Source organism: Trichosurus vulpecula, chromosome 1 (genome assembly GCF_011100635.1).
Source record: "Trichosurus vulpecula isolate mTriVul1 chromosome 1, mTriVul1.pri, whole genome shotgun sequence".
In the NCBI taxonomy this organism is placed as follows: Eukaryota; Metazoa; Chordata; class Mammalia; order Diprotodontia; family Phalangeridae; genus Trichosurus; species Trichosurus vulpecula.
In genome coordinates this window covers 518135353-518155666 of record NC_050573.1, presented here as the reverse complement: position 1 = coordinate 518155666, position 20314 = coordinate 518135353, and the positions used below count along the sequence as shown (strand labels likewise).

General features: G+C 37.0%; 1 protein-coding gene across 1 annotated transcript in view; it reads left to right on the top strand.

Annotated features, from left to right (window-relative positions):
- CARNMT1 (carnosine N-methyltransferase 1) overlaps window positions 1-19473 on the top strand; it is a 44764-nt gene extending 25291 nt beyond the window's left edge. Inside the window, exons 4-8 of the mRNA XM_036741027.1 lie at window positions 324-464; window positions 2171-2349; window positions 9500-9613; window positions 16006-16109; window positions 16852-19473. Coding sequence (XP_036596922.1) covers window positions 324-464; window positions 2171-2349; window positions 9500-9613; window positions 16006-16109; window positions 16852-16953 — 640 coding nt within the window. The 3' untranslated portion in view covers window positions 16954-19473. The remainder of the gene's footprint in view (window positions 1-323; window positions 465-2170; window positions 2350-9499; window positions 9614-16005; window positions 16110-16851) is intronic.
- Window positions 19474-20314: the final 841 nt, after the last annotated feature.

Below are 20314 nucleotides of genomic sequence, written 5' to 3'. Positions count from 1 at the left end.
ATGTACTGTATGCCTGCTCTGAGGACTAATTTAACTAAGTTTGGAAAGGCTTATTACCAGGTTGGCCATATATTAATTTTTTGGTCCTATCTACCCTCACAGATGATCTATTGGTATAGTAATTTACATAGTGAGCTTTTTTAAGTATTTAGGAGAAATATGTTGCAGAAAATCATTTTCTTAGGGGTGCATAACTTTGAACAAGTCTACTTATTCTTTTAATTAACAGTTTTTTAACGGGAATGTTTGTTTTGTTTTTTTTACCTCCTGTTTTATAACATTAAGGGTTTGGACATAATTGCCATGTTTTTATTTAATTTCAGGGATCCTTCCAAAGTAAATATTCTGGTACCTGGTGCTGGACTAGGAAGATTGGCTTGGGAAATAGCTATGCTAGGTTATGCTTGCCAAGGAAATGAATGGAGTTTTTTTATGCTCTTTTCTTCCAACTTTGTACTCAACAGGTATTTATATTTACTTTCTACTTGAGATGTAAAATTCCCAGAGAAGAATTACATTTTGCTTGCTTATATAAACTTTCATGTGTATTTTAGGTGTTCTTTATTTTATTCTATACTTTGCGTATAGAAATAACTTTTTTACCCACACACTTAAGTACTTAAATATTGGGGTAGAATAAAAAAAATTGTAAAGAAATGAATAGGATCATAGATCTGGAAGAGACCATAGATCGTTGTGTCTAAAACCATGCATTTTGAAACAGGAAATAATGAGATTTGGGGAATTTAAATGACTTACCCATGTGAACGTGGGTAGTAGCAGAGCTGGGATTTAAACCCTGGTCCTCTGACTACAAGTCCTATAAGCAGCCTTTATTCAGAATAATTGAGACTGCCTCTTTTGTTGCTTCAGACACTACCATGTTCTCATTGTTTCTGTGAAGTTCCAGGGGTCCCTTGATTGTTCCTTTGTACCATTGAGAAGCCCGTGAGGAAAAAGTCAAGGTAATTAGGGCAGTTCCCTAATCATAGAATTTCTGAGTCAGAAGGGACCTTGGATGCCATCTAGTTCAGGCAGTACCTGAAAAGGGTTCCCCTCCACAACATACCTGATCAGTTGTCGTCATTTAGCCATCGCTTCAAACTTACGTGAGAAGGAATACATTCTACCTCTCCCAGTTGACTAGATGTATATAATCCACATCACTTAATTGGACAAACCCACCAGCCAGGAGAGGAATTAGAAATGGTGCTTTCTTTTCTGGGGCACTAGTAAGTGTTGAATTTCCTTCAAGACTCAGCTAAAGAGGATATTAACCAAGAATCTTAGAGTTCTGAAGGCAATCCCTAGTCTTATCATTGCACCCCAGAAATTTGTCTTACGGATCATTGCTACTTTTTAAAGTAACAAGCTATGCTAATTCAGTCTAAAGGACAAAATAAAACAAAAGGTATAGTAGAACTGTGAGAGTGTGTGGTATAGTAGACAGGGATGGACTTGGATTCAGGAAGATGTTTACCAGTGATATGACCATGGACAAGTCACTTAATGTCTCTTGGCCTTAGATCCATATGTTTAAAATGAGATGTTTGGACTTGATGGCATTTCTACCTCTTAATCTATAGCCCTATGATCTTTCTATTTTCTTCGGTGGTTATATTTCAAAATTTGTGTATTTAAGTAGTAGTATAGTTTTCAGTAGATTTTTAAATTTTAATTTGTATTACATTTTAGAATAACAAACAGTTTAGTGGAAAGAGAGCTGGATTTGAGGACGAACTTAAATCTTAGTGCTGCTACTTGGCACCTGTGTGACCTTCGGCAATTAGTTAAGCTACGGTTGTTTCATTTATTAAATTAGGAGGGGTATGACTTAAATGAAGGCAGCTAGGTGGCTCATAGCTAGAGCTCTGGGCCTGGAGTCAGGAAGACCTGAGTTCAGATCCGGCCTCAGATGCTCACTAGCTCTATGACCCTGGGCAAGTCACTTGTTTGCTTTAATATACTGAAAAAGGATTGCAGTATCTTTGCCAAGAAAGCCCCAATATGGGCTCATGACAAGTCAGGCATGGCTGAAAAACAATGACTTAAGTCCTTTCCAGTTCTAATTTGTTATAATTAAAATGTATCTAATAAAAATTTATATTTTAGCATTAAAGAAATAATTCCTTGAGTAAAATATTTAGTTTTGGTTTTCATGTTTTTGCAGATGCTCCGAAATTAACACACATAAACTTTACCCTTGGATTCATCAGTTTAGCAATAACAGAAGATCAGCTGATCAGATTCGACCAGTCTTTTTTCCTGATGTTGATCCCCATAGTCTTCCTCCTGGTTCTAACTTTTCTATGACAGCAGGAGATTTTCAGGAGATCTACTCAGAATGCAGTAAGTTCAAATCAAATAATTATAATAAATTATTTCCCTAATCTAAGTAAGATGAATCAGTGTAAAGTTTAGAGCATTCCATTTTCTGTCAAAATTTAGCTCAGTAAGTGTTTTCACATCACCGTTTACAAGCAGTTTCACTAGACATTGTTGGATATGAAAAAAATAGAATAAAAAACCTTCTCTGCTTTCAAGGAGCCCTATATCCAAGGTGTGGAGGTAAGAATGAACAAAGCATTTGAGGGACCATAGAGCAGACTGTCTAGAAGAGTTGTGTTAAATAAGTTTGGGAAAAGGTAAGTTGGGGACATATTGTGAGGGACCTTAACTTTCCTACTAAAGGAATTTCACTTTAAACTACTTACAGTGAGGAAGGATTAACAGTTTTGGGGTAAGGATTAAATTTAATTGAAGAAGTATTTATGAAATACCTACCATGTGCAAGGCAAAATACTGAGTGCTGGGTAGACCAAGACAAAAATAGAACAGTTCATGCCCTCATGGAGCCTACATTCTCCTGTGAGGATATACAGTGTACACAGATAAGTAATAGAGTAATTTGTGGAGAGGAGAAGAGCTTTAACAACTAGTCTTGGAAGAGAATAGAAATGGCCTTGTGTAGAAAGTGACAACTGAGCTAGTCCTGAAAGGAACTAGAGATTCCAAAAAGAAGTCACATAGGAGAACTTTCTGGAAAGGGAGGCATCGTGGGCAACATCATGGAAGGAAGAGAGCGAATGTCACGTATAGTAGGAAACAAATAAGCCAGTTTGGCTAGAATGTATGATGCATCAGGAGAGGAATATGGAATTAGTAACGAGGAAAATTTTAAAGGGCTTGAAATGCCACATAGAGGGGCTTGTATTTTATTTTAGAGACAATAGAGAGCCAGCAACCCTTCTTTAATAGGAAAGTGGTTTGTACTTTAGGAATACTGCTTTGTCAGCTGTGTGGAGGAAGGCCAGTTACAAGGCTGCAGTAGTCCAGACAAAAGGTATTAAGTTTCTGAACTAGATGTGGCCTTGCAAATAGCGAAGCAAAGAGTGTTAGGTGAGCAAGATGCTGTGATAGTAGAATCTATAAGACTTGGCTACTGATTAGACACAGGGTCAAAGAGATAACATCCCCTCCTTATACAGGAAGTCTTTCTCAGTCTCTCTTAATTCTAGTACCTTCTCACTGTTGATTATTTTCTGTTTATCCTGTGTATAGCTTGTTTGTACATAGGTCTTTGTATATTGTCTCCCCCATTAGATTGTGAGCTTCTTGAGGGCACAGACTGACACATAGGTGCTTAATATATGTTTATTGACAGACTGACTTGGAGTTCACAAACTTTAGAGACTGGAGGTATGGTAGTACCTTCAACAGAGATAAGAGTTGGGAAACAAAGGTGGGTTTTGAAGTAGAGGTGGGGAGGGTTAATTAGTTCTATGTTGGACTTGCTGAGTTTGAGGTACCTGTGGGAAATCCAGATGGAAATGTCTATCAAATAGTTGGTAATACAGGACTGGAATTCCAGAGCAAGGACTGGATATATAGATTTGGGAGTCATCTGCATAGAGATAATGAAATCCAAAATAGTTGATGAAATCACCAAAGAAGAACAGAGTTCTGAGGTACATGCATGCCTAGAGAATGCAACATAAATGTTGCGGCAAAGCACAGTGAATAAAGAAGTGGCCAGACGAGAAGAGAACCAAAAGAGAGCAATGTCGTGAAAACACAGAGGGGATAATACCCAGGAAAAAGTACCCCATGTAAAAAACTGTTTTAGAGGTCAAGAAATATAAGACAGGCAAAAAGGCCTTCAACAGTTAGATTTTTTATAATCTTGGAAGAAATCATTTTGGTCATGTGGAATCACTGGCCTGCAGATTGCAAGGAGTTGGGACTTAAGTAAGAGCTAAAGTGGGAGCAGTGATTGTAAAGAGCTTGTTCTGGTTTGGCTGTAAAAGAAGATAGGGCCATGACAGAGAAAAAAAGGCCATCGACAAACATTTATACTGCCCACTGTGGGCCAGGCCCTGTGCTAAGTTCTGGGGATACAAAAGAGGGAAAAGACAGTACCTGCTCTCCAGGAATTCATAGTCTAATGAGGAAGACACATGCAAACAACCACACGGAAACAAGATGTATACAGAGCATGTAGAAATGAGTAAAGTGTAAGAAGACTGGAAAAGTATGGGGGACCAGGTTATGAAGGGCTTTGAATAACAAATAGGGGATATTTATATTTGATCCTGGGGATAATGAGCCACAAGAGTGACATGATCAGATTTAAGCTTTAGAAGGATCAGTTTGACGGCTGCGTGGAGGATAGGCTGGATGGGGGGAAGACTTGAGACCGGGAGACAAACTCACAGGTTATTTTCAGTAGTCTAGGTGTGAGGTGATGAATGGCTTTACCGGGTAGTGGCAAGGTCAGAGAAAAGAGTGGGGCATAAAGGAGATGTTGCCAAGGTAAAATTAACAGGACTTTACAGCAAATTGTATAGGGAGGCTGAAGGAGAGTGAGGAGGCAATTAGACACCTAGGTCGTTAGCCTCAGTGACCGGTAAGATGGTGACGCCCCCAGCAGTAATGGGAAGTTTGGCAGAGGGGATGCTTGGGGAGTGGATGGAAAATAATGAGTTTAGTTTTGAATGTGGAGCTTAAGGTGCCTATGGGACATCCCGGAGCTCTATGAGTATACAGAATCAGATGCATAGAGAGGAGAACTGGACCTGTGGGAACGAGTGAGATCGCCAAAGAAGCTGTAGGACCAGAGTCCCCCTGAGGGATACCCATGTTAGGCAGGTCTGACAGCAATGACTATCTAGCAAAGGAGATAGAGAAGGAGCAGTTAAGTAGGAGGAGATCCAGGGTGATACAGTGTCACAGAGATGTAAAAAGAAGAACATATCAGGAAGAGGATGATCAGCAAACAGTATCAGAGCTGCAGAGAAGTCAAGAATGATGAGGAATGAGGCAACAGCAATAGATTTGGCAAGTAAGAGATCATTGGTAAATTTAGAGAGAGCAGCTTCGCTTAAATGATGAGATCAGAGGCCCAACTAGAGAGTGTTCATGGAAAGAAAGTGGAAGGCTATGACAGTAGTTTGAGGAGGTAGCTGAGGTAAGGATTAAGTGGATGTGGAAAGGAAGGGGGCGGGGGGCAGGTGTTAAGCTTTTGACTTAATATCTTCAGCTCTAAAGTTCTATGGTTCTGTGCAGAGTTTGACAGTGAACTAGATGGTAGCCAAGGAGACTAGCAGGATCATGTAAATAATTTTAAAAATAGAGTATACCTGCAAATATTTTAAAGCAAAAGAAGAGTCAGTATAGTAGATTATTCATGATGTAAAGCAGGAAATACATTGTAAAGAGTACAAGAAAGCAACAAAGAGATTGAGGATACGGATGGAAAGGCAAGTCTAAGAAAGGAGGATTGATTTTTCATGGTTTGGAGATGCTAGTATTTATACTGATGTTGGAACTAAGAAATGGAAAAGGAAAAGAAGATAAGATAGTTTCTGGTAGAGGTAACTTTGTAAGAGGTAGGAGGGAGCCAGGAATGGAGATGGTGATAGTGGGTCAAAGGTAGAAGAGTAGTAAAGAAACTATTGGTAAATGAAGCTTTAGTGCAGCAGCATCTTGGTGGAATTGATCTGGGCATTACATGTGAAAAAGGAGAAAGATTAAGTCAGGGAAATTTAAGAGCAGAATCCAGAAAAGCTAGTCAGGATTTGGGTGGTTATGAGCAAAAACTGTTTTAGATTTGGAAGAAATGGTAGACTGGAAACCTTACTTCAGTATCCAAGGAAGTTTAGCTCTAGCTCTAAATTGGGATGGAAATACAGGTGAACTCAGAAGAAGAAATGAAAAAAATATATAAAAACTAGAACCATGTTTAAACTTGTGCCAAGCCAAATGAGAAAATGTGAGGCTGTGTAATTTAATTTAATTTAATTTGTACTTTCACCTGGTAGCAAGTTAGTGGTATATTTTAAACTGTTGTGTTGAGGAAGATGCAGTGGTGTATGTAGCAGAAAGGACAGAGGAAGGGATATAAGAAAGGGGTTGAGTACCATAACAGTTTAAAGTATTTGACAAGCTGCCCAAGGCAGGGAGCCTACTGTTTATAGACTGTTCTGGACCATATTTCATAATAAAGGTCAATATCAGTGACACAGGGCACCAGTGTCAAACTCAAATAGAATGGGGGTCAGTAAACTCTACATAGGGATTACTAAAGTGTACATTGGGATTCGAAAACTATATATCAGCGTTATCAATGTTCTGTTGAATTTGTATTTATTTTGTTAAATATTTACTAATTACACTTTTGGTGGGGAGGGGGCAGGGTTAGCATGTTTCACCCTTCTGATGTAAGGGATACAAAGATGAATAAAATAAAGCCACTGTACATACAGAGTTTAGAAAAATTCATAGAGCGAAGGAGTTGGAAGGGAGATCAGAGGCCAACTAGTTCAATTTAATCAGCACAAATTTATTCAGCACCTACTTATCTGTCAGGCACTGTACTATACTAGACATTATGGCGGCAAATATAGTGAATGAAACAATCTCTAACCATCGTCCTAGAAAACAATCCCTGTGGAGATGCTGCCTAGATACCCCTTCTGAAGTACTGTAGCCAATATCTATTGAAGACCCAGAAAATCACTTTCTCATAACTAAAGTCCTTGGCACTATCAAATGGTTCAAGGTAGAAATTTTACAGTGGTTGAAGTGATTTGTCAGCTTGTAAGGGGCACAGCCAGGGCTGAAACCTCGGCTTTCTGATTCCTACTCCGGTGTTAGTTACATTATACCCAGTACTTGGGTAATATTTAAGACTGTCCAAATAAAAATGCAGCATTCTATTGGATATATTATTTTTAGGGGAGAAACATTTTCCACCCAACTGGCCCTAAAATTTGAGTGTGTGACATAGCTGAACTGTATACCATTTTTTAATATTATGCTCATACTATCAAATTCTACCTTTCTCATTGATCTGAATTGATAGGCTCCTTATATACTATGCCATAGTCTCCTAAGAATAGAAATCCGTTTTCCCCATGATAATTTTTGCCCACTTTCATCCTAATTATCAAAACACAAGTATGTTTTCAAAATTATTTGTCAGCTGTCAATAAATACATTATTACTTTGCAGTCCCTCTGAAATCTGCTCTAAATGAATCAGTTGTTAATCTTAGTATCAATCAGAATTTTAAATGTAAAATATCACTTTTTCATCTTAACTGAATTTAAATAAGAGGGAAGAATGAATGGGTTAGAAAACAAGTTTTTCAAAAGTGGTATTTTAAGACTTCACTTGCTGTACTTTCTAAAAATAACTTGCACATCGATTATCTTATCCCAGCTGTAGTGTCTCTTATAGACTAATATCATTTATATTAATCATTTTGACACCTTGATAGCAACAATGGTCAGATTTTTAGCTTCAGTTGCCAACTGCTGTCAGTTCTACCTTTATGATGTCTCACATGTCCCTGTCTTTCCTTTGACAATGCTACCATCCTGGTGCAGACCTTGGTCACCTCACACATGGACTGTTGCGATAGCCTTCTGGTCGGTCTCCCTGGCTTAGGTCTCTCCCCACTCCAGTGCATCCTCCATTTAGCTGTCAAATTGATCTTCCTAAAGTTAGGATCTGACCATGTCACATATGACCTCCAAAATCAAATACAAAATCACCTAACTTTAAAAGCCATTTTTATGAGCTAGCCCAGTCTTCTTACACTTTACTCTCCTCCATGGACTCTGTTCCACTGACACTGGCTTCCTTGCTGTTCTATCTCCTGACATTATCACTGGCTGTCTGCCATACCTGGAACTCTCTCCCTCCTCGGCTCTGCCTCCTGGATTCTCTGGCTTCCTTCAAGTCGCAGCTAAAGTTTCACTTTCCAAAAGAATCATTTCCTGATTCCCCTACATGCTAGTTCCTGCCATCTTTTGATTATCTCCCATTTATCTTGTATATATCTTGTTTGTACATGATTGTTCACATGTTGTCTTCCCTCTAAGACTTTGAGCTCTTTGAGACCAGGGACTGGTTTTCTTTCTTTGTATCCCCCTCTCTTAGCACAGTGCCTAGCATATAGTAGACCTCTAATAAACAATTGTTTACTTTAAATTCCCTCTATTATATGAAGCATTAATAATTCTAGAAGAGATAAATCTGTAGTTTTATAAAAACAAGGCAAATTCTGTAATTCACTATAGTCACTTGTGTTATATTTTGGAAACAGTCTCAGACTGGCTCCCCTTGAAAGAATTGCTTAGGTTCTTCTCTACTGCAGCGCCAGATCCCTTGATAAGTCACGTCCCTGCTGGCAGTTTTTACCTGTCTTTCCTCCTTCCCCCTTCCAATGGAAGGAGCCTCCCATCAGGGCCCCGTCTTATTTAAAGGACTGTGTGTCCCCAAAAGCTGCTACAAACCTCAGTAAGCCATGGTCTGGGTGGTTATTGTTCTTGCTCTTCTCTAAACGATCTTAAGAGTTGAGAGACACGAAGGGGATGCCGAATGCTTTGGTACATAGTTACGGCCCTGCCTCCAGTTGTCGTCCCTATTCCTCTGTGGCTAATTAAAAAGCTGCTTTCTTACTGGAGTAAGTAAAGCTGCTAAAGCAGTCCAGAGATTCCAGAAGTGCATAGAGTGTAGATAAATGCTTTATAGTGCTGCCCTCTACTGAGCATCCCACAGAGCAAGAATGAATCTCACATACAATCAGTAAGCCCTTCTTAAATCCTAAAACTATGATATTAGCTTATATATGTCAAATGACTTGTGATTAATAAAATAAGTGGCAATCATTGCGTTATGCATTAATCTGATTAGATTGAACCTACAAATAATTTGATAAAGATAGATGCATATCCTTATGAAGCTTCATCACTGCCGGGTCAATTCAGTGTTTGCTATGGATTTTGTATTTGTCTCGCCTTTCTCTTGAACATTATCCTACCCATTCCTTCCCAAGCTCATCAGTTCATGGAACTTTCCATTTTCATATTTTATAATCTACTTCAAGATGATTGTATTGCCTTTTACTGATTTGTAGTCATGACCTTTCCTTCTCTTCCCAGGTCACATCATACCCCAGGAGTTTGATTTTTCTTTTTTTGTTTTGGAATAGATACCTGGGATTGTATTGCTACTTGTTTCTTCATAGACACAGCCCATAATGTCATTGATTACATTGATACAATATGGAAAATACTGAAACCAGGAGGAATTTGGATAAACCTAGGTAAGTTGTACCATGTTTATAGCCTTTTATGGATTGTTACATATCACGTTGTATTGGATAAAGTGCTAGGTTTGCATTTTAGAGGATCTGGGTTTGAGTTCCAGCTCTGCTACTTAACTAGCTGTGTAACTGGGGCAAAGGTCGTTGAAATGTTGTAAGCTTTAGTTTCTTCATCTTTAAAATGAGAGTAATAATCCTTGTACAGTGCTCTCTACCTTACAGGGTTATTTTTAGGAGAATACCTCATAAGCCATAAAGCAGGATTTTTGAGCTGCTATTAATCTCATATGCGGTTTTCCTGATTTTTTTATGAAACTTAATACCCTAAACTTTGTTTCTAATCATATTACTCTTTTTTTTTTCTTATCCAACAAACCTCCGATTTTTATCAGCCTTTTCTAAACATATCTACAAAACCTGTATCAAAAACATTAGTATCCTGAAAATTTGTATGGTAAGATTAATTCATAGCCAAGATAATCCATTACTAAGATCTTTTGCATGATTTGAAACCATCTTAGCTTTGTGAAATTATATGTGGAACTCACTCCTTAAAGTACCTGGTTCTTTTGGTGAAAAGAGCATGGGACTAGGAAGCAGAACTGAGTTCTAGTCCCTGCTCTACCACTTATAGCTTTGGGACAGCAGACCGGTCACTTAATCCTCTCTCAGTCTCAATTTCCTCATCTTTGAAATGGGAATAAGATAACTTAATCTGCCTGATTCCCTGGGATATCATCAGGATCCAATGAGTTCCTTACATAAAACGTAATTTTTGTGCAACACCAAATCAAAAAGAATGATTGAGAATGGGGATGGCAGTTCATAATACAATTTGTAGAATAATAAATTGTCAGCTATTTCCTGGTCTATGAGAAGGGAATTTCTGTATCTAATCTTGATTTTCTCAACCCTTAGGGTGGTATTATAATAGCCATTGGGATTAGTACTGTAGCTGCCTAATGTGGCTCTCTTTTCCTCTGTGTTTGTTGTGTATTTGTCCTTCATTTCTGAAGAGGACCATGACCTCAGGGAGATGATGACTTGACTTGCAACTGACTTTGATTTGAGTGAGGAGGGAGGTCCTCTGTGTTTGACAACCACCTGTGTGCAGATGACTCACAGATTTGTATTTCCTAACTGCTTTTCAGAGACCCCCACCCACCTATTTACATATGGATATTAAGGTCTTCTACCTGCACTTTGAACTCAGCCTGTCTCAAATCATGCTTATTAGTATTATCCTTTAACTGTTTCTGTGGAATCACCATTCACCCAGTTTTCCTGTCTATCTTTGACTCTTCCTTTCAGAATATTGTTTTGTCCAGATTTGATCTCTTCTCAGAAATCTTCAGTGTTACCCAGTTGCCTCATGAGTGAAGTTTATACTTTTCAAAGCCTCTCCATATTCTTATTCCCTGGTGCATTCCCTGCTTTAGCCAGATGGGACTGTGTTATTCCCTAAACACACACTGTAATGTTTCTGTGCCTTTCCTCAATTTGTTCTCTGCCTGGAATCCTCTTCACCTGTTGAATTCTTACCCATCCTTTAAGGACCAGTTCTTAGTCATCTTCCCAAGCATTCCCTCATCTTCTCCTCCCCACACATTTTTAGCACTTTGCTTTGTAAAGTGCACCCTCATGTAATATTTTGTATAATAGTTAGCCGTGTCAGAATCTTATCCTACTGAACTATGAAGATTATGAAGTTAGGGACCAAGTTTTATCTAAACTTTGTGTTTCCCCCTAAAACCTAGTGCTATGCTCTGTCTGTAGTAGATGCTTAGCGCATATTTCTATTATATATATATACACTTAATAATTGCTTGTTGAGTGAATGAGTATTGCATACTACTATGTCTAAGGATAAAAGTTCTGTGCTAATCATGCAACTGGCATTTCAGATATGTCTTTCTGTATTTCTTTAAGAATCTGCTGAAAGGCCCATTTGGCTTGATAAAAGCCTAAAAACTGCCTAACAAGTTAGAATGGACCAAAAGTGGATTAGGTCATCACAGGTTTTCCATTACTAGAGGCTACATTATCATTTATTAGGCTTATTATGGAAGGTATTCCTGTTCTGGTAGGGTTAGAGCAGACAGCCTCTGAGATCTCTTCCAACTTTAACATACTATAATTCTCTGACATTTTATAAAAACACTTCGGAATCTTTGAAAACTCTCTACCACTGTGACATAGGCATAGGGACTGGACCAGTGATTTCATTAGTATAGGGAACTTTCAGGTAAGGAAGCTCCATTTACCAATATAGGTCACCTTCTCTGAAATTTATACTCTTAAGGGGTTATTGAGAGCCCTAAAAGGTCATGCAGTTAGTATGTCAGAGGCAGGGCTTAAATACAAGTTGTCCTGGCTTCAAGACCAGCTCTTTCTGTATTATACCACACTACCTCTCATGTACAACTATGGCATTATTGATAATTATATTTATGTTCTCTTTGGAATCACAAGTGTGTTCATTTAATGCTTCTTTACAATTTTCTTTTGCCGTATTTTACAGTAGCATCTGCTGTAATTTATTTTTGAATAAGACATTTCAAGCATTTCTTGGATTTTTCTCTTTCTAGCCATTTTTCCAGGGCCACGGGATAGAAAGTGTATGAGGTCAGATTTGAACTCAGGTCTTTCAAAGGGAAAAAACCTTAGTTTGTTCAGCTCTAATTAAGGTTATTAACTGTTAAGCTGTATGTAGGGCAGTTAGGTGATGCAGTGGATAGCAGAGCACTGGTTTTGGAGTGAGGAAGACTTGAGTTCAAATTTGGCCTTATACACTTTCTATCTTGTGACCCTGGGCAAGTCATTTAACCCTGCTTACCTCAGTTTCCTCATTGGCAAAATAACTGGAGAAGGAAATAGCAAACCACGCCAGTACCTTTGCCAAGAAAACCCCAGATGGGGTCATGAAGAGTCAGACATAACTGAAGAAAAACGACTGAACAACAAAAAAGTTATATGGAAATGGATCAGAAAAACAGTTTTCTTTTCTCTTAATGATCATATATCTCTTTCTATGGTTCTTCCCCTCCAGGAATGCTAAGGACATATGTTGAGGGCTAGTTTTGTGTCTTAGTCCTTTAACATATGCATATTATATGAAAAGCACTGTTCTAGGTGACAGATATAAAAAAAAAAGATAGTCCTTACCTTCAAGTAGTTTCTGTTATACTGAAGGGAGACAACATGGGATCTTAGACTTAGAGCTGAAAAGGGCCCTTATCCAATCCAACCCTGAGGCCTAGAAAAGTTAAGCGATTTACCCAAAGTTATACAGTTAGCACAGCTGGGATTTGAGCTCCAGGTCTCTAATTCTAGATCCATCGCTGTGTTCACCACATCTTGCTACTTCTTTTTACTCAGTTGAGTATAAGACAGGCATAAGGAGTGAAAAGAACAAAGGCAGGGTCTAAGAACTTTTGAGGTGTAAGAGAGCATGAGTACCTAGGGAATAGAGGGAAGACTTTACAGAGGAGTGGGCACTTGAGCTGAGCCTTAAAAGATAATGAGGATTCTGAAAGGCAGAGATGAAGATGAATGTGACTTGCAAATGCACAAGGATTGGAGATGGCCTGTCAGTTTTAGGAATCAGCTAGTAGTCTGGTTTGGCTGGAACCTAGAGTATGTTAAAGGGGAATAATGTGAAATAAGATTAGATAAAGGGGTTGGTTTGAGCTAGATGGAGGAGGCATTGGGGAGCTGCTAAAAGTTTTTGAGCAAGAGCGATATGGTAAGCCCTGTGCCTTAGGAAGATTGTTTCAGTGGCTGTGTGAAGAGCAGATTTGAAAGAGGAAGAGATTTGTGGCAAGAAACCTTTGTCAAGGAGGGGTACTAATTTTTGTAATACTAAAAAAGTCACCATGAATAACTTGAGTTTCTTGAGTCGCTAATCAGTTGGTAAACAACTTATGTAATCTTTATTAATACAGCCGGACATTTTGTAGTTAATTTTGTTGTGAATGCTATTTTAAAATACTCAGCTTGAAGTAGCTCTTCTTCCCTTAGCAAGAATTTTTATTTAAAAGTGTGATTAATCACAGAGGGAAATTTAGTTTTACTATTTTATTTAAAGGGGAAAACAAAATTGTGGGATGTAAAGATGTTCACTTTATATTCAGGCTTCAGACATGGAATGATATTGTTTTTAATTGGTGTCTAGGCATTTATTTTTATTAAAGCATATAAATAAGATATGTTGTCTACCCAAGCTTCTCTCTTAAAGTTTGGTGTAGTTCTTTAGGTGACATCGTCCATTTGAATGTCTAAATTCTGAAATATTTGTTAACAAGGTGGTCTGATTATTTTGTTTAAAAAGTAGTCTGGAGTAGTACAGGAGAAAATGGAGTCTAGTGACCTTCAAGAAAGAATTTTCCCTTGAGTGAAAGGAATGGAAACCAAATTGCCAGTCAAGGGAAATAGATAATAAAAAATGCACACAGAAAATGTAGATTAGTCATTCAGGATGTTTGTCAATGAATGCTACTTCAGTATTTCAAGATCCATCATTTCACCCACATGGTTACTCCCTCTACTGACTCAAATTGTAACTCCACTGATTTTTTTGTGTATGATCTTTGAAAGTTTCTGTGGCCAAAAAAATTCATCCCCTTGCAACTACCCTGGCCATAAGCCATTCTAAAGATAATAGCTAGGCTGTTCCTCTGGTGACATTTATGGTTCATCACCAGATACATATTCTACACCTTTCCTCTTTAGTGTAGTGCCTTTGAGAAAGCAAGCAGCGTCTGTATACCATGATGAGGCAGAGGTGTAGGAATTCAGCAGTGAAAAAAGAGAAAAATAGAATTGTAGGTAAAGGTAGGGCTAAAAGGTTAAAGTTGTATTTTGTTTTGTTTTCTATTAGGAGAGAATTGCATACATGAAGGCAAGAAAAAGAAGTCTAGTGAGTAGAGAGAAAGAAAATAAAAAAAAATTTTTAAAAAGGGATAATTATAGAAGGATTATCTTTTCAGATATGAAAATAAATGGACTCTAAAGAGTGAATAGAGATTTTTAAAGAGGACAAGGAAATACCTGGCCAGCCCTCCTTGCTCCCTTATAGCTGTCCTTGTCAGTGTTATCCCTCCTGTGTCTATTCTTCCAGTGGGATGCTCTTTCTACTGGTAACAAACTACTTTTCATAATAGATTATTGTGTCCCTCCCCCTGGATATTTCTCTGTATATTTTGTGGATTACATTATGTACATACCATTCCTTCCAGAAGAATGTAAGCTGCTTGAGGGCAGAAACCGCCCTTTTTTTGTATCTCCAATGGCCTACCACAGTGTCTGGCACTTAGTAGGTACGTAGTAAACATTAAGTTGAATCATTGGATTTAAAAAAGACTTGTGAGAAGAGTGAAAGAATGGGTACTATTAAGCATTTTAAGTGAGGAAGAAGGTATATGAGAGAGTTCAACTGGCACAGATATCAGTGAAATAGGAAGTGAGATCATCTGTGGAGTAAAGAAATGGGGGTTGAGTTAGAAGTGAGATGATCTTAGAACTGTTCTATTATGAAGTGAGATGAGAAATTAAAGTATTGAGGAAGAGCACAAATATCCAATTGAAGTTGAATAGTATGGATTAGCAGGGCAGGACTGAGAGGTTCTGTCTTCCCCCAGAAGTATCCATGGGAGCATCAGTGTAGAAGTCTTGATGAGAGAGACTCTGGGTTGAGAATTGGCACTGAAGAAAGTCAGGAGGGTATGAAAGTTGGTAATGATGATGAGAGCAGCTTTGAAGTAATCAATTGTGAAGTCTGCTGTAATTAGAAAAGGAGTTAATGGAGTAGGTGAGATTATGAGGAATCAAATAAGATAGCATTTTGTTTAAAGCAGTTTATTAAGTTTGGCTTAGTAACAGTAATAGACTGGTTACTTTACCTTCTGATAAATTGAACAGTAACTTAACAGTGGAATAAAAAGACTCCAGAATGTTTAGGATGGGAGGGAGGGAGAGAATGGGAGTGGTAGTTTAAAAACATGGTTTGCACAATTAGAAATATTTTGAAATGATGTAGGCCTAATATTCAAAATAGTGTACTTTTAAGCTTCTATGAACCAACTAGATGGCCTTCATTGATCAAACCTACTTTTAATTCATGCTGTTTTTCCAGTCCTTTTTGTTTTCAATTAATTTCACTATTCCTGTGTCCCAAAAAGTAGACAGTATATTCCCTATCCATGAAGCTTTTTATTCTGTTCAGCCCTTACTCGTCTTTAGATTTTAACCTAAAAAAACTTTTAATGTCTTGTCCTTATTAGCCGAACTATCATATGCCAATTCAAGGTGCTGTTTCAGCTTCTATTTTTATGTGCTGGTGCTGCGCATGTTTACCAATAAGGTCACTGATTCACTTTATTTTAAAAACGTAGGTCCTTTACTTTATCACTTTGAAAATCTGGCAAATGAACTTTCCATTGAATTGAGCTATGAGGACATAAAAAATGTTGTTCTCCAGTATGGATTCCATATAGAGGTAAGGATGGAATACAGATTAAGAACTGTTAATACTTATAAAATATAGTTTTGTAAAGTAATTAAGGGCAAATGGTGTGGGTTGGGGAGTAGCAGGAAAATCTTTTTTCTAAATAATATTTTTCCCCAATTACATGTAAAAACAATTTTTAACATTTTTTTAAAATTTTGAGTTCCACATTCTATCCTTTCCATGTCCCCTCCCTGAGATGGTAAGCAATCTGATGTGGATTATACATGTGCAATCATGTAAGACATTTTCCATATTAGTCATTCTGTGGAGGACAACTTAAACTCCCCCCTCCCCAAAAAGAAAGTGAAAAATAGTATGCTTTAATTTTCATTCAGACTCCATAAGTTCTTTCTCCAGAGGGGGATAGCATTAAATTGAATTGCAGGGTATTTTTCAAGGATGTTAGCAAATTATGTGTAAATTGTGTTGCTAATTACAAATGGATATTGCCTTTTCATTAAAAGCAAGACTTCACTTTGAACTTGAATGCCGTTTTTTTCATTATTTTGTGTATTTGAAACTGCATTTTTCCTTTCTTTTTACAAAATTATAACTCTGAGATTTTAAGCTAATTTAAATTTGTCTTTTCCCCAGTTAGTCTTAAATTGTAAGGCTTTAAAATTCTCTGTTAAATTTGGAGCCATACAGAATTTGAAAGCATGGAATCTGTGCAAGATAAATGAGATATTTAGCTTCAAAAACTTGACAAATATGTCATTTTCTACTGCAGGTAGAACAAGAATCTGTATTGTCCACATACACTGTGAACGATCTCTCTATGATGAAATACTACTATGAATGTGTGCTGTTTGTGGTTCGTAAACCACAGTAATTGTCTCCTCTGAGTTCTTCAGGAAAAAATCATTAACGGAGCAAATGTTGAAACAACGCAAAATCAACTATCGGTGGTGACAGGACACAACCTCAAATCAGTGGTGCCTTCTTTATTCCTAACAGGATTTAGATATAGTGTCTATTTTCTTAATATATGTCTGTTGCTATCCAGACATGCCATGCATATTTGTACTATACGAATGAGTGAAAGTGAAGGGAAGATCTTCAAATGTACGTTTTCCTCGAAGTGCAGAACTGTTTGTCTCAAGTAGAAAAACTATCCTTCTGTGTCTTTATGAGGCTGCCCTATTGTAAGGCTGCTGCACTGATGACTCAGTAGTATTGAAATCCTAATACACTCTTGGCCTTGTTATAAACATGTACACATTCAGCTCAAGAAATGTCTAAACCATCTTCATCTCAAAATGAAAATTTTTCTCAGTTTGGATGTGAGGCAGAATATCTAATGAGCTTCTTTTATCATTGAAATTAGTTGAGCATTTCATTTCTACAGTTCAACTTGATTTAGAGTAGTATTTAAATTATTTTCCATGAAATATTGAATTGGGTCATCAACAGATAATGCATTTAAGTATCAGTGAATTTTATTGAATCTTTTGGTCACACTAAACAAATTTTTAAAAAATACTAGTCATTGGATTGTTTTAAAACATTTGACAAGACCTCAGAGACTGAAATGAGGCATAAAGCCCTGTCTTTAAAATGTAATAAATTTGAAAAATTTATTATTACTTAAGACTTCAAGCTATAGCCACATATGGAATTCATCAGTGTAAATGTTTATGTAATGTTTTTTCCTTTAGCTAGTTTATCTGAATTACTAATAACCAGGCATTCTGTTTAGAATAACTACACACTAAAATAAAAATAATTACACAGTAAAATCTGTACCATGGTAACATAGATGTGGTGTCATGTGGGAAATTGTGAATGTGAAAACCAGGGTAACATTTCTGCCTATAGTATATACCTTAAATATTGTTAGCTACAGCTACTAATGTAATTTTGGATTAAGCAGGTCAATTCTAATGATTGTTGGCGGCTTTAAATTTCTACCTCTAGTAGTTCCTTTTTTGGAGGACATTTGCTTTGTGGAAATTGTAATTTGCAGGACTATCGCTTCCACACTTTAAAAGTTACAGAGGGAAGGAATTTCTCTTGTTGAAGAATTTCACAGATTACAGTGTATTGTATCAAAAAACTTGTGGTGAAATGTATTAGATAAATCTATTGATTTTAATAATGTGCTGATAAAAATGACACTTTTATTGGTAAGAAAAATTCTGGGAAATCTTTAGTTAGGTATTTGTTTTCAATGAAGTTAGGAAGTCATAACTCCATTAAGGTGTCTTATGACCCCATTCACTACTTTCCTCTACTTGCATATTTTTAATAGGGTTTCTGTGACCTTGACTACAGTGGAAGTAAGAAAAATCCCCTGAATTGCCTTATTCATTGGAACATGAGACTCATGAGGATTTTAACTTATTGAATCATTTTTCCTCTTTTTGATCCCTGAGTGCTTGCAGTATTGATGCAGAATACCATAAATCATTGCCTCCACAAACTAATTTGAACTTATTTTCAAGAAACAAAAAAGCATACCTTCTTTTTAGAAAAGAAAAAGGTAGTTTGAAAGGAACTTTACATGACAATGAAACCATGTGAAAAGTTGGAGCATGCCCATGCCAAATGGGGATAATTTTAAAATACTTCACTTATATAAGCAATTTACCGGTATTTATTTCATTTTTATACACTTGGGTCAAAACAGTTGATCTTTTGACATAGAATTAAAGCAAGAGTATATCAGCATGTGTGAGTCAGCTTTATTACTGAACTACATTTTTTCTGTTTTCTGCATCTATCATATAATAATGTAACATACTTTCGAATTATATGTAGTATTTTAATTGGTTAAATTCACAACCGGTTATTTGATTTTATTTTTCCTTTTCCCTTCACAGTCTCTCTTTTTTTTTCCATTCTATAATGTACATTTTCATTTGTCTTGCATCTGAAATATTCTAAACTTGAAGAGGTGGCTTAGATCAATAAAAGGCTCCAATGGAGGGTATGATTTAGCATTTCTTATATTTAATTACCCCTTATCACTAAATTGCATGTTCTTCATTGTTACTTTCTGAAGTTTTCTATATGCACAAGCATTTTCTTTCATGTTTAAATAAAAGGGAAATAAGCATGTAACTTTGCTTAATTTTTCTTGCCATAATCTAAAACTACACAGGTTGATCAAGTGTGCAAGATGGAAAGCGTAAAATACAAAGAAAAGATGTGTAAATCACAGTATAAAACTTCAAATGAAGTTGTTTGGCAACTATAAAATGTACTGTATTGATATGTAATCTTTATTCTAAAGCAGCTAAAATTGCTGAGTTGGAAGCTTCATGTCTGCATGAACTTTCCTATATTTTTAATTGTGTATGATGGACTTAATTTTTCTTGAACATTAAAATCTGCAATTGCTATGAAATTATATGAGCTTGATCATTTGCTTCCAGGCAGTGGGGTCCGTATAAAGAATATGGGATTTGGAGTCTAAGGACCTGGGTTCAGATCCTACCTTTGCTTCTTACCTGTGTGACCTTGGGCAAGTCATTTAACCTCCCTGCACCTCAGTTCCCTCATATATAAAATGAGGATGTTGAATTAAATTACTCCTAACGTTTCTTATGGTTCTAATTATTAGAACCAGTAAGGTTCGTAATCACTATACAGCTGATGATTTCAGTGCAGGAACTAGAGGCAACGTGATAAAGAAGAAAGTGAATTGGTCTTGGAGTGGAGAGACTTGGAGTCTAGCTTTGACTCTTGTCACAAACTCACTGGGTTACTTTGGTAAATCATTCACTCTCTCTGAACCTCGGTTCTTTCATATGAAGATATTAGAGCAAATGATCAAAGTTCCCTTTCTAGCCCCAAAATTTCATGATTGTTTGATACATACTTAATGGCTCTTAAGAGAGCCTCTAAGAATATATTCTTTTATGTGTAACCTTCCAGAACCTTGAAACTGTTGCATATTAAATATAACAAAAGAGTAAATTGAGACCATTCTCTGAGCAAGATAACATTTATTAAAGGAATGCTGCCTGCCAATAAATGGGGTCAGTGGCTTGCCTCCATTTGTGCCAGAGATCCTGAGCAGATGAACAGCTCTTTTAGAGGTTTTGGAGAGTACAGAACAAAGGATAGAACAGAGTAGACAACATCATAGGACTGGGGACAACATGATTGGTTACAAAGCTGAGGCACAGGGAACAAAATAATTGGTCGGAATTACAGTAATGGGGGTTAGCAACAACCCACCCCCACCC